The following is a 13,266-nucleotide window of genomic DNA, read 5'->3' on the forward strand; positions in this document are numbered from 1 at the left end:
ATCCCAACCTGCGATTGTTCCTTCCTGACCTTGGCTTGTTTACTGACCACGCTTCCGTTTGATCCTTACCTGTTCATACGCTACCGGACCACCTCTTGCTCACCTCCTGGTGGGGTGATCCCGGAGACCGCGATCTGGTGCCAACACGCAGCCAAATCCATCTCCACCATTAGGAGCTCTGGTGAACACCGATTGGGATTAGATTCCGCACCTCAGGTGATCCCACTCCTCCGCCACAGTGACCTACCTGTGTACCCATCCTGCTGGTTCAGGTAAGCCTTTCCAATGCTATAACAACTGGTCTTTGAGCCTGACCCCTGATCGTGACAGAAGGATTATAACTTTTTTTTTTGTTGAACTGGATGGACTTTTGTCTTTTTTCAGTCAGACTAACTATGTAACTATGAATAATACAGGTTTTATAGTAACTGTGTCATTTTCTCATCAGAACACTCAGCGTGCACCAGGTGATTACAATGAACCAGACCTCTCATTCAGAATTAATCTATACAAGAAAACAGCTGTTTATTCAGAGCAAGGTAGGGTAGGAATCTGATACAAAGTTTGATAAAATCCCTCCATAGTACATTGATCATCCAGAGGGGACTTTATTGTCAACAACTTTTAATCTTTAACTGAAGCAGCACAAAATATTGTCTCCTCCTCTGCCATGCAGGGCTGGACCGTGTGACTGAGCTTTGTAATTATCAGGACGGGATGGACGGAATGGATGTATATAGTGATGATTTCACAGAAAAAAATTGTTCCCTTATGGGAATTTCATCTGGGTGTTGCAGTGGTGTTTGGCTGTTTCCCCAAAGTTCAAAGGTCTGGGTTGTGGTAACACCCACTATATCTACTTTACTTTTCACTTTTTTGGCATGTGCATTTCCCAAGAATTTCATATTTCTCCTTGCTCAGCCTCTCTATCATCAGATCCTTCTCATTTATAATTTTCTGAATTTTGGGTATTAGCTCATCCATATTCATATCCTTGAGACAACTTGAACCTGCTGTTTCCTGCAGATGTTCTTTCAAATGATTTCCTTTGTCTGGGAACGTCTCCTGCCTTCTGGGTAGAGTCTCATGGCCATGTGCCCCTTCCCCTCCCTCCTGGGATAATATATCCAGTCCTATCTCTTTTCTTTGGGTTTCTTGCTGTTGTAACACATTTTCTCTCTCCCCTATCTCCTTTCTATGCCCACTGAAATTTAGTTCTTCCCTCTGAATGATTTTCTTCATCTCTTCTACTGCCCTATCTTTGTCTAAAGTCAATGACTTGACTCTGTTCTCTAGTTCTTGGTTTTTCTGTTGCAATTTCTTGTTGATCAAGTCAGGATGGAGATCTTCTGGCAGATCATATTTTTCTTTCATGGGATTGGTTTGGCCACTGGATAATTTCTTGAATTGGTGTTCTGCAATAAAAAAAAAAAAAAAAAATATATATATATATATATATGTTTGGGGTTCTAAGTAATTTTTTAGCAGAAAACAAATTGATCTTTACATGCGAGAAGTGTCAGAATTTGCCCGGTGAGAAAGTAATTAAATCTCACGTATTTGCTAGGCAGCCATAGATGGGGATTGTTCATCTTAAAGTGTTACTAAACTCAAGACTCTGCACTCACTATATCCGTTCTCCCCGGACCCCGCATTCACTATATCTGGTCTCCCCGGACCCCGCATTCACTATATCTGGTCCCCTTGGACCCCGCATTCACTATATCTGGTCCCCTTGGACCCTGCATTCACTATATCTGCTCTCCCCAGACCCGGCATCCACTACATCTGCTTTCCCAGGACCCCGCATTCACTATATCCACTCTCCCCGGACCCTGCATTCACTATATCCGCTCTCCCCGGACCCCTCATTCACTATATCCTCTCTCCCCGGACCCCGCATTCACTATATCCGCTCTCCCCGGACCCTGCATTCACTATATCCGCTCTCCCCGGACCCCTCATTCACTATATCCGCTCTCCCCGGACCCCTCATTCACTATATCCGCTCTCCTCGGATCCCGCATTCACTATATCCACTCTCCCCGGACCCTGCATTCACTATATCCGCTCTCCCCGGACCCCTCATTCACTATATCCGCTCTCCCCGGACCCTGCATTCACTATATCCACTCTCCCCGGACCCCACACTCACTATATCCGCTCTCCCCGGACCCCACATTCACTATACCCTCTCTCCCCGGACCCCGCATTCACTATATCCGGTCTCCCCAGACCCCACACTCACTATATCCGCTCTCCCCGGACCCCGCATTCACTATATCCACTCTCCCAGGACCCTGCATTCACTATATCCGCTCTCCCCGGACCCCGCATTCACTATATCCTCTCTCCCCGGACCCCGCATTCACTATATCCTCTCTCCCTGGACCCCGCATTCACTATATCCTCTCTCCCTGGACCCCGCATTCACTATATCCGCTCTCCCCGGACCCCGCATTCACTATATTCGCTCTCCCCAGTCCCTGCATTTACTATATCCGCTCTCCCCGGACCCTGCATTCACTATATCCGCTCTCCCCGGACCCCGCATTCACTATATCCGCTCTCCCCGGACCCCGCATTCACTATATCCCCTCTCCCTGGACCCTGCATTCACTATATCTGCTCTCCCCGGACCCCGCATTCACTATATCCACTCTCCCCGGACCCCGCATTCACTATATCCAGTCTCCCCGGACCCCGCATTCACTATATCCGCTCTCCCCGGACCCCGCATTCACTATATCCGCTCTCCCCGGACCCCGCATCCACTATATCCGCTCTCCCCGGACCCCGCATTCACTATATCCGCTCTCCCCGGACCCTGCATTCACTATATCCGCTCTCCCTGGACCCTGCATTCACTATATCCGGTCTCCTCAGACCCCGCATTCACTATATCCGCTCTCCCCGGACCCCGCATTCACTATATCCACTCTCCCCGGACCCCGCATTCACTATATCTGCTCTCCCCGGACCCTGCATTCACTATATCCGCTCTCCCCGGACCCTGCATTCACTATATCTGCTCTCCCCGGACCCCGCATTCACTATATCCGCTCTCCCCGGACCCCGCATTCACTATATCCGCTCTCCCCGGACCCAGCATTCACTATATCTGCTCTCCCCGGACCCCGCATTCACTATATCCGCTCTCCCCGGACCCTGCATTCACTATATCCTCTCTCCCCGGACCCTGCATTCACTATATCCGGTCTCACACAGTACACAGAACATGGAAACTGCTAAATCCCTTTTCCCATCAGCAATTAGAACAGTCTTGTGACTTCTATCAGCAGAGTACATGTTAAAGCTGGTAGGAGGAGTTTTCATTTTGCTCTAGGAGGATACAGAACCCATGATCTGTGTCTGGAGAGTGCTGATTGGCCCTGTGCTGATCACATGCACTCTCCCTAGAAAATAAAAACAATCTAGCAATACACAAAAAACTGAGCATGTGCAAAGTGTCTCCACACAATATGTCTTATCAGGAGAGCAAGGCACTGGAAGAAGGGGAGGATCAGAGAAGACAGGATCAAACAGCATTTTTACACAATGTAGAGGATTAACCCCTTATTTTCCACAGTGAGTATAACAAGCATGCTTTCCTGCATCTACAGACTGATTGTACTGTTGTGGGTTTAGTAACACTTTAAGATGCATTTGACAAAAAGCAGATGAGCTAAAAAGGGAATTTGAGTCATTTGATTCTGTAAATGTCCCGTCATAAACAGCCTGGTCAGCAATACCCATCTGTGAGTTTGTTCTTTCACCTAAAACTGAACTTCCATACATCTGAAGCTGCCATTTGTGTTTCATATTTCACAACATAAATAGACATTGGCCGATTCTGGCAGATCACGTTTTACTACCATAAAATTGGTTTTCTTACCGGACGATAATGTCCTGGATCTCTTGGATTCCGGTTCTGCAGTATCAGTGTTCTGAGTCTGATAACCAACAGATCCTGAATATGAAGATGGAGAATCCTGGGAGACCGCAGGCTTTGGTGGTGTTTTGTTCTTATAACTGTCAGCAGATCCATCATTTTTCATGGAGGATTCCCTTTCTCTGGGAGGTGCTGCTTGATGTTTTTTGTCCGGGCCATTTTGTTTATATTTACCTAAATGAAAGGAAAGAAGAAAGAATCAAATGTATCGATCTGTATCAGGGATACTGAAAGCAGGCGTCCAGTAGCAGGCATGGCCAGATCAGTGTAGCTGCTCTCAGGAAACAGAAAACCAGACTGTGTGTGTTTAATCCTCCTGGAGGTATTCCCGAGTGTAGCTCGGGGTAGAGTTTCAGTACCAGAAGCGGTAACCCCGAGCTACACTCAGGAATACCCTGCGGTGTTGCTCAGGGATTCCCTGCAGTGCTTACCTTGTCCTTCGCTCCCCTGCAGCGTCCCCGACCATCTCCTCCGGCTGATGCCGGCATCAAACTTCCAGGTTCCGTCCCCTGCGAGCGTCGGGATGTACGGGGGCCGGAACCGGCAGCAAATTTAAAAATTTTATAAACTGTCATTTTCTAATAAGCGCATATTACATAGTAAAACATTCCTGTATCAAACAATTTCACATACATTTTGTCCCGAGTGCTTTGTCCGGCGCCCTGCCTGCATTGTTACTGTTCTTTCTGCCTGGAAACTGAGAAACGTCCATGGCGTCCAAAAAGCGTCCCTTTAGGTCAGACGCGGTTTTAGACCGGCTAGAGAACAGCGATAGTAAATCAGAACCACTTGCAGAATTGAGTGATAATGATTTGTGGGGGAAATTCCTCATCAGACACTGAAAACGATTCTGCGACTTTGCTCAGCGATGTGCGAACTTGGCGCTATATTTCACATTTCAGTGTTTTTTGTTTGATTATATTATTGAATTACATTTATTATTATTATATTATTATTTTTTATGATTATTTATTATAATATAATTTATGATTTCATGTTTCAAGTTTTATCCTCCCCGGGATGTTTACTAGACTCTTGTTCGGACAGATTTCAGGGAGTTAATCCTAAAAATTACAGGCCGACAATAAAACAAATACATATTTCCATGCAAAAAAATGGTACCGCTTTCAGCACCAAAAATCTGAAATAATCATACTGCCAGGGAGGTTAAAGAATAAGTTCACATTTTAAAAAAAAAAATGATAAATGAACATTATATTGCAGGTAAAAAAATTTGCATTTATTATTTTTTGTTTCTGGAACCTCTAAAGTATTGCACCAGTGATCAGATGATCGCTGGTGCCATGCAGGTCTCCTGCAGACCTGACAGTGTATCTGTGTGCCTGTACATTCCATATGGGCAAGGAGATAATTACTGACAGGAAGACTCAATGAACTACCCCAGTGCCATGATAATTCATTGAGAACTACAAGCCGACAGCTGCAAAGGCTGCCGGAACTTGTAGTTGTTTCATTCACAGAATGCTGTGATTGAGTGATGTGGCCAGGTGGGCGGAGCCCCACATGGCCTAATTTTTTTTAAATTGGGACAGCTAGTGGGGGGGATTCCTCTGCTAGCTGTCACAATGGGGATCGGGGGGAGCAGAGACTGGTCCATTCGTAACGTGTTACGTGTTACACACTGAATATGGGTGTAACATGTTACAAAAGGTGAACTTATCCTTTAAATACGCTTATTAACAATGAAACAAAACCAATCCAAACACCAGCAAACAGAAAACACAGCAAATACGAGAAATAAGTGAATTTTAAATCAAGCGATAAAATACCCAATTAGCAACCTAACTGGGTTACAGAAAGCCTAACTAGCAAGCTAACTATATACAATACATACAGAATGGGAAGCACTGATGAACAGGGTAAAACTTAAGGTGTAAGAAACAGATAGGAAGGGGGAACCAAGACTGGGATCAGGTACAAAGCAAGGTACAAGATGTAGGTACAAGGAAAAAGCAGGCTCAATCAGGAATCATAGTCAGGATCAATAGCAAGCAGTATCTGGCTAGCAGTAATGGAGGAACTAAATACCCTCCCAGTAGCCAACATCAGGTGATGACTGATTCCCGGAGTATGATGGCTGCTGGGAGATACCTGCTGGTGGAGAACAGAACTATGACCTTCTGCTCTGGAATCCACAGCGCCTCCAGCAGGTGGTCCAGGTCCTGATAATCCAGCCATGTGACAGTACAGAGGTGGGCCTTACTCTTGTATGCCCTCAGCATTGTGACCACTGTTCAGAGACAGGTGATCAGGCATTGATCAGACAGACATATTGATCATGTGATCACTGTGACAGATAATCACAGTGATCACATGATCAGCGAGCCCATGAAATGCCTCCCCTAGGTTCAGGCTTTAAGATTTCTTTTAATGACCAATGGGAAAGAGGTTAAGGGTGCAATGGGCTTTTAATGGCTCCTGAAGGTTGGGGAAGCTCCTATAGGCTGGAACAACATCAATGTGACAGACATACATTTGCACTGCAATGCCTGTTATATTGCACTTTGCATTGCATGTGTGTAGATATCAAAACACATCAAAGTCAGATATTATTCATCTGCTGTTCTTTTAACATTTTTAAAAAACATTTTTTCAGAGTATTTTTCTCCTAATAAAATGTGAAATAACATACATAAAAATACCCGCCAGATACAAAGAACACTTTAACAAGCAATATGGGAAAGTTGTTTTCTTTTTTTTTCAGTTGAATTTCACCTACATCAACTTCTTGGCTAATTGTGGCAAAATTCCAGTGAAGGCAAAATTGCAAATTTTGATGTTAAAATCAATTTCAATGAAATGACTACTTCACCCCTATCCAGTAGCATAGAGCAGATGAGATATTCTGGCAGTAGGATGGAGGACACTGTATCTAGCTATATAAATACAGATTTAAAAACAATTCTGTCTGAAAACTCACATTTCCATATCATTTCTCTTATTGTCTTCAGGTTTGCTTTGGCTTTCTTGTGTTCTGTGAATAGGAACAAATCCTTTGCAAACTCATGAATTCTGGGCTGGTGTTCGAATATCCGTTCCTTATCTTCAGGCCCGCTGCTCCCCAAGTCATCGGCTACTACAATCACATTTTCTTTTCCTGGAATAAAGAAAAAAATAGTTTTTTTTTACACTCAGTACAAAATAGAAAACACCTTGAGGTTCCAGAGGATATGTGGATGACCTCAGCATGAGCAGCTCCAACAACTAATCCGACCAGCAATGAGACATTAGCACAAAACAATAAAGGAGCGCTCCCAACCCTGTGGAAGCCAATAAAATCACAATCCCAGGAACAGATAAAATCGAAATACATTTCAATATTGGGTTAAAAAGCATGACATGTAGGAGTGCCCAGACTGATACATCACCAAGCCAGTGGAAAGGAGAAACGCATATTCCCAGAAGCTGGGGGATGACACATGATCCTGGACCCAAAAGTAGGTTGCTCAGCCCAGGAGCCTCAGGATAATGAGAAGAGTGTGTGGATGGCAGCCATTCGGATCACTAAAATGGCACATTTCCCAGAGATAATGTGTCCCAGATCTGGTTGTAATGTCATACTCCTGGTGAGAAACCACCTGAACAATGGCAGGTGAGGGCAAACTGGAAGTGTAGGAGAGCACTCAAGCCATATCAAACCAAGGAGGGAAGCCAGTCATCATGATACAATGTTTTAGGGACTTGCACCTTCCTCAGATCAAGGGCTCCTTTATTTGTTGTTTAAAATTTTTAGCATGTAGCTCAATTTAAACAATATGGAACACCTTGTCCCAGACTCTGATGTTGCTCTACACTGATGATAGCCTAGAGAAAGGGGAAAACGAGGAGTTGGATACAAATGTTTGGCAGGTCAGTCAAATTAGCACAGGGAACAATAGCTCTGTTTTGGCCGCTCTACACAACGTAGGGGCACCCTTTGGGAAGGGGGATAACCCAAAGTTGAGAATCTCTGTCTATACAGTCTAAAAGAGAGCGCCAAACAAAGGTCCAAGAGTCCAAAATCTATAAATAATAACATTAGGGCACAGCAGTTGTGACACTTAAAATGGAGTCAGACCATCATATGCCATAGAGATTCAAGGTGTACTTCATCCTTCATACCATTATGAATTATCCCTGGTGGTTGTCATCTTAAAAGTCTTCCCACTTTCAAACCTGAGCCTTAAAGAAGGGGGAGCGTATTTGACCCTGGGAACATGGAGACTGTTTTGTTCTTTCCTGCTGTGGACACATTTTATAATTTTCCAATTCTAGACTCTTGGACGTTTGTCATGCTGCTCTTATATTTACATAAAGGGTCCTGATGCAAGACTGATGACTTGACTGATGAAACAGCAGGGAGAAATAAAATCAATTTATTACATGTTGGGTTTCTGACAAAGGATGAAGGAAATTCCTACAGAGGACTTCCTCTGAGGAAATGATTACCACCTTCATTACCTCCCTCTAAATCTGGGGTGTCAAACTGAGGGCCCTCCAGCTGTTGCCAAACTACAAGTCCCATGAGGCATTGCAACACTGACAGTTGCAAGCATGCCTCCCAAAGGCAGAAGCATGATGGGACTTGTAGTTTCACAACAGCTTGACAGCCGCCAGTTTGACACCCTCACAAGTATGGAAGCATGCAGAATTTCTATGCTGATGACACACAAATCTATCTTTCTACTCCTCAGCTCACCCCATCCGTTTCCTCACATATCACCGATTTACTAACAGACATATCAGACTGGATGTCACACCACTTCCTAAAACTCAAACTATCCAAAACTGAGCTCATAATATTTCCTCCCCCATGTGCCTCTTCCCCTGATTTCTCGGTCAGGATCAATAGCACCACTATAAACCCATCTCTGCATGTCAGGGTGCTAGGGATAACTCTGGAATCTGAACTATCAGGTCCACATCCAATCCCTGTCCAAATCATGCAGCCTCAACCTTCGCAACATCTCCAGAATACACCCCCTCTTAACTAATGACACCACAAAGCTCCTAATTCACTCCCTGATTATCTCTTTTATCTCTCACCTCGACTACTGTATCTCCCTCCTCATTGGCTTACCTTTACATAGGCCACCCCCCTCCAGTCCATCATGAATACTGCTGTCAGGCTCATCCACCTTACCAACTGTTCAGTATCTGCTACCCCTCTCTGCCAATCCCTCCACTGACCTCCATTCAGTGTCCTCCACCCCTCTCTGCCAATCCCTCCACTGATCTCCACTCAGTGTCCTCCACCCCTCTCTGCCAATCCCTCCACTGGCCTCCATTCAGTGTCCTCCACCTCTCTCTGCCAATCCCTCCACTGGCTTCCACTCGCCCAACAAATAAAATTCAAAACACTAACAATAACATACAAAGCCATCCACAACTCTGCCCCCAGCTACATCACCAACCTGGTCTCAAAATATCAGCCAAACCACTCTCTTCGATCCTCCCAAGACCTTCTGCTCTCTAGTTCCCGTGTCACCTCCTCCCATGTTTGGCTCCAGGACTTCTCCCGAGCTTCTTCCATCCTATGGAACTCCCTACCCCAATCTGTCCAGCTATCTCCTAATCTATCCACCTTTAGACAATCCCTGAAAACCTTTCTCTTTAAAGAAGCCTATCCTGCTTCTACCTAGTAAACCGCCATTTATTTCCTCCATCAGCTCACCCCCCCCACAGCTATTACCTTTTGTATCACTCAACCCTTCCTCCTAGATTGTACGCTCTAAAGAGCCGGGCCCTCCTATTCCTCTTGTATCAAGTTGTATTGTAACTGTAATGTCTCCATTCATTTTGTAATGTGCTGTACAAACTGTTGGTGCTATATAAATCCTGTATAATAATAATTTTGAATTTGCAACTACTGAAGAGTGCTGGATAGACATGGGGAGGTGAAGACTTACTTACATTTTTGCTAGGACAGTGAGCACTCACCAAGGTAATTTGACATGTCCCGGAGCTCATTGTCATACAAGGAATTTTCATCATTGGTAATGTTGAGTCGTCCGTGGTTTAGCGTGTGATACAGAATAGCGAACCGGCATGTTTGCAGTGCTGAACTGAACGTGTTATTATTATTAGTTATGCGGACTGATTTGATGTCAAGCGATCCCGTGTGATCATCTTCCTTCAGGCTATCAACAAGCCATGTGTAACTGCTTTCTGCTGACCTTGAGAAAATGCCGATCTGGTATGGCTGAAGTGGTGATGGACTTGGCTTACTTGATTTGCCCTGATGTAGAACCAGCGGCATAAAGCCCCTCATGTTTCCCTTTAGAATTGTTTATTGTGTCACGATGCTCAGTATCACCAAACTATATGAAGGGAAAAAATATGTTAATGTTTGAATAATATGAATGGATACAATTATTAAATTATCTTCCTACTACAAACTTGGAGAAGAAATGATATCAGTGTCAAAGCAGCTTGATGACATCATTGTCCTGCACCTAACGTGGATCTGAACTCAAAAAGTTTGCTGTGTTATAGAAATCTTCTAGTAGTGTTAACTGTGCATCAGCAGACCATGAAAACCTTTGTTTTTTATCTAGAATTCCATCTGAAAAATATCAGTGCATTTCCTGTACCTAGGAACTTCTATTCCATGGTCTCACTGCTGTTTACATGCAGTGTGAGGTCATCTAAGACACTGCAACATTGTCGCACCAGATTTGGAGTGAGATTTGTGAGATCGCTCCCAACCCTGTGGAAGTCAATAAAATCACAATCCCAGGAACAGATAAAATCGAAATACATTTTAATATTGGGTTAAAAACATGACATGTAGGAGTGCCCAGATTAATACATCACCAAGCCAGTGGAGAGGAGAAACACATATTCCCAGAAGCTGGGGGATGACACATGATCCTGGACCCAACAGTATGTTGATCAGCCCAGGAGCCTCAGGACAATGAGAAGAGTATGTGGATGGCAGCCGCTGGGATCACTAAAATGGCACATTTGCCGGAGATAACGTGACCCAGATCTGGTTGTAATGTCATACACCTGGTGAGAAACCACCTGAACAAAGGCAGGTGAGGGCAAACTGGAAGCGTAGGAGAGCACTCAAGCCATGTCAAACCAAGGAGAGAAGCCAGTCATCATGATAACATGTTTTAGGGACTTGCCCCTTCCTCAGATCAAGGGCTCCTTTATTTGTTGTTTAACGTTTTTAGCATGTAGCTCAATTTAAGCAGCATGGAACACCTTGTCCCAGACTCTGATGTTGCTCTACACTGATGATAGCCTAGAGAAAGGGGAAAATGAGGAGTTGGATACAAATGTTTGGCAGGTCAGTCAAATTACCACGGGGAACAATAGCTCTGTTTTGGCTGCTCTACACAACGTAGGGGCACCCTTTGGGAAGGGGGATAACCCAAATTTGAGAATCTCTGTCTATACAGTCCAAAAGATAAATTGTGGAACTTGCAACTACTGTAGAGTGCTGGCATTATATATACTGTATGTGAGATTTGTGAGATCGTTCTCATGCTGCTCTCTGTTCTCCTTGCTGGATAGAAAGATACACCTGAGTAGCTGTAGTGCAAGGATTCTCCTGTTTCTGTTCTGTGGATCTGTACTTCCTCCATCTCTGTCATTGCCCCACCAATAACCAGATTACCAGTCATCAGGGGAAAGGAAGGGGAGCTCTGACATGAGGAAGCAAAGCCCTGCCTCTACCAAGATGGCCACCTCCACAAAGAGGCACAGTAAACCACGAATCATGGTAAACCAATAATAGGGAAAAGATCAGCTGCACGTAGAACTCAGCAAATACTGGTGACTAGTTCTTTCTGTCTGGCTTCTTTATGGGCACAGCTTCCTCAATACAGATCCACTTTAATGTTGCCCATTATTTCCATTCACAGTGAGGCACTGCTACATTTATTTTGTTTGACTTGGCTTGGGAGGAAGGAAATTGTCAATTCTGGGCCCATGTTTTGCCAGTAGCCAGCACTCCGGCCAGTAGTGGGCCTAGTGAGGAAAATAATGAGGACAGGGGCTACAGACATACGCTGATTCCTATCACCAATGCACCTTCTTAACCCTTGTACATTGCAGTGCATCAAAAGCATCATAACAAAGAATCATGCACTTTGATGTGGAACATTTTTAAAAGGTGCATGCACTACTTTGGTGTAGTTGTTGCATGTTGGGCAGCCAATTGAAATAAATGGGCTTCCCAAAGATGCTCCACCTAACACATGTGTATCAACCCTCTAGCTAGCCAGGGGGAACTAGCTAAGTCTTTAGTTTGAGGCTGAATATCAGCCGCGGATGAGGCAGCCTGGGTATGAGTCACCCAAGTCATTTTTAGGACATGACTGAGGGCTCTACAGATCAGTTCCCTGCTACTTGATATCTTGATACTTGAAAAGTTTCTAGAAGGCAGTGGGGGGATGAGGAGGGGCTGATCTGCATACTTAAGGGATCTTGGCCAATCCCCAAGCAAGAGGCTTAGCATGGGGCTAGGACAGCCCTTAAATATGAGCAGAGCCTGATCAGCATTAGGAGTAGTGTCAGCTGGAAGATGGAGTTAAGGCTGGAGTGTGGTGCCTGGAAGGGAGCCCAGGAGAGGGGCCTATCTGCAGACAGGAGCTGGAAGGGAGGATCTCTCAGCCTCAACCATCCCCTGAGAGAGGACAGCCTGGGAAAGAGGCAGCTTAGTGTAAGACCTGAAGGGAGCTACCAACCCACAAGCTTACAGGAGAGGACTGAGTGAGTAACCCTGGGTCAGATAATTGGAGAGGGCAGTCAGGTGGTCAGCCCAATTAGCTCCTCATCTGGAGCTGCTCGGCTATAGTGACAGTTTCTGGGTCCCCTTTGCTCAGGGATTCCCTCAGGCAGCTCGGTGAAGAGGAGAATTCATCTGAGGTCTGAGGTACTACACCAGGAGGGCTGGAGAGCTCTCAAAGAAAAGAATTTTTGTCTGTGGACACACATGTAAAACGTGCATACACCCACACATGTGGGAACCCAGGCTAATAAAAGGAAAGAAATATAAAAAATGGCAGCAATCTTCCTGAATGACTGCTTTTGTCTGGCATTTCTGTACTAAATGGGGCCTGAATGTGTTTATCAGGGATGGGTAGCACTGCACTTTGATGTCCTGCATTAAATATCTGAATGAATTCTGTTCTTTATCATAATCTCATCACACTGCAATTTAGAGTCCTTATAAATAAAAAGGCTGAAGTCTGATACATACAGGTCCGTATCCTTTTGAAGAAGATTTCCTCGCACCTAATATGGACAAACACAGAACGATCAATAACACGGCAACCTCAGCAAGCAAATACAATTTTGGC

General features: G+C 44.8%; 1 protein-coding gene across 2 annotated transcripts in view; it reads right to left on the reverse strand.

Annotated features, from left to right (window-relative positions):
• Window positions 1–500: 500 nt before the first annotated feature.
• The window catches only part of LOC149437853 (uncharacterized), a 30,986-nt gene continuing 18,220 nt past the window's right edge, over window positions 501–13,266 (reverse strand). The window contains exons 2-6 of one of the 2 annotated variants that reach the window (XM_089660510.1): window positions 13,167–13,201; window positions 9,893–10,272; window positions 6,894–7,070; window positions 3,896–4,126; window positions 501–1,415 (exon numbers count right to left, since the gene is read on the reverse strand). In XM_089660510.1, the coding sequence (XP_089516636.1) occupies window positions 862–1,415; window positions 3,896–4,126; window positions 6,894–7,070; window positions 9,893–10,223 (1,293 nt within the window). In that variant the 5' untranslated portion in view covers window positions 10,224–10,272; window positions 13,167–13,201 and the 3' untranslated portion in view covers window positions 501–861. Of the gene's footprint in view, window positions 1,416–3,895; window positions 4,127–6,893; window positions 7,071–9,892; window positions 10,273–13,166; window positions 13,202–13,266 lie in introns of those variants that run through there. The other variant, XM_089660511.1, reaches the window with a different exon arrangement.

The sequence above is a fragment of the Staurois parvus genome, unplaced genomic scaffold, assembly GCF_062004578.1.
Source record: "Staurois parvus isolate SC_StPar_1 unplaced genomic scaffold, SC_StPar_1.0 ptg001252l, whole genome shotgun sequence".
Taxonomy (NCBI): Eukaryota; Metazoa; Chordata; class Amphibia; order Anura; family Ranidae; genus Staurois; species Staurois parvus.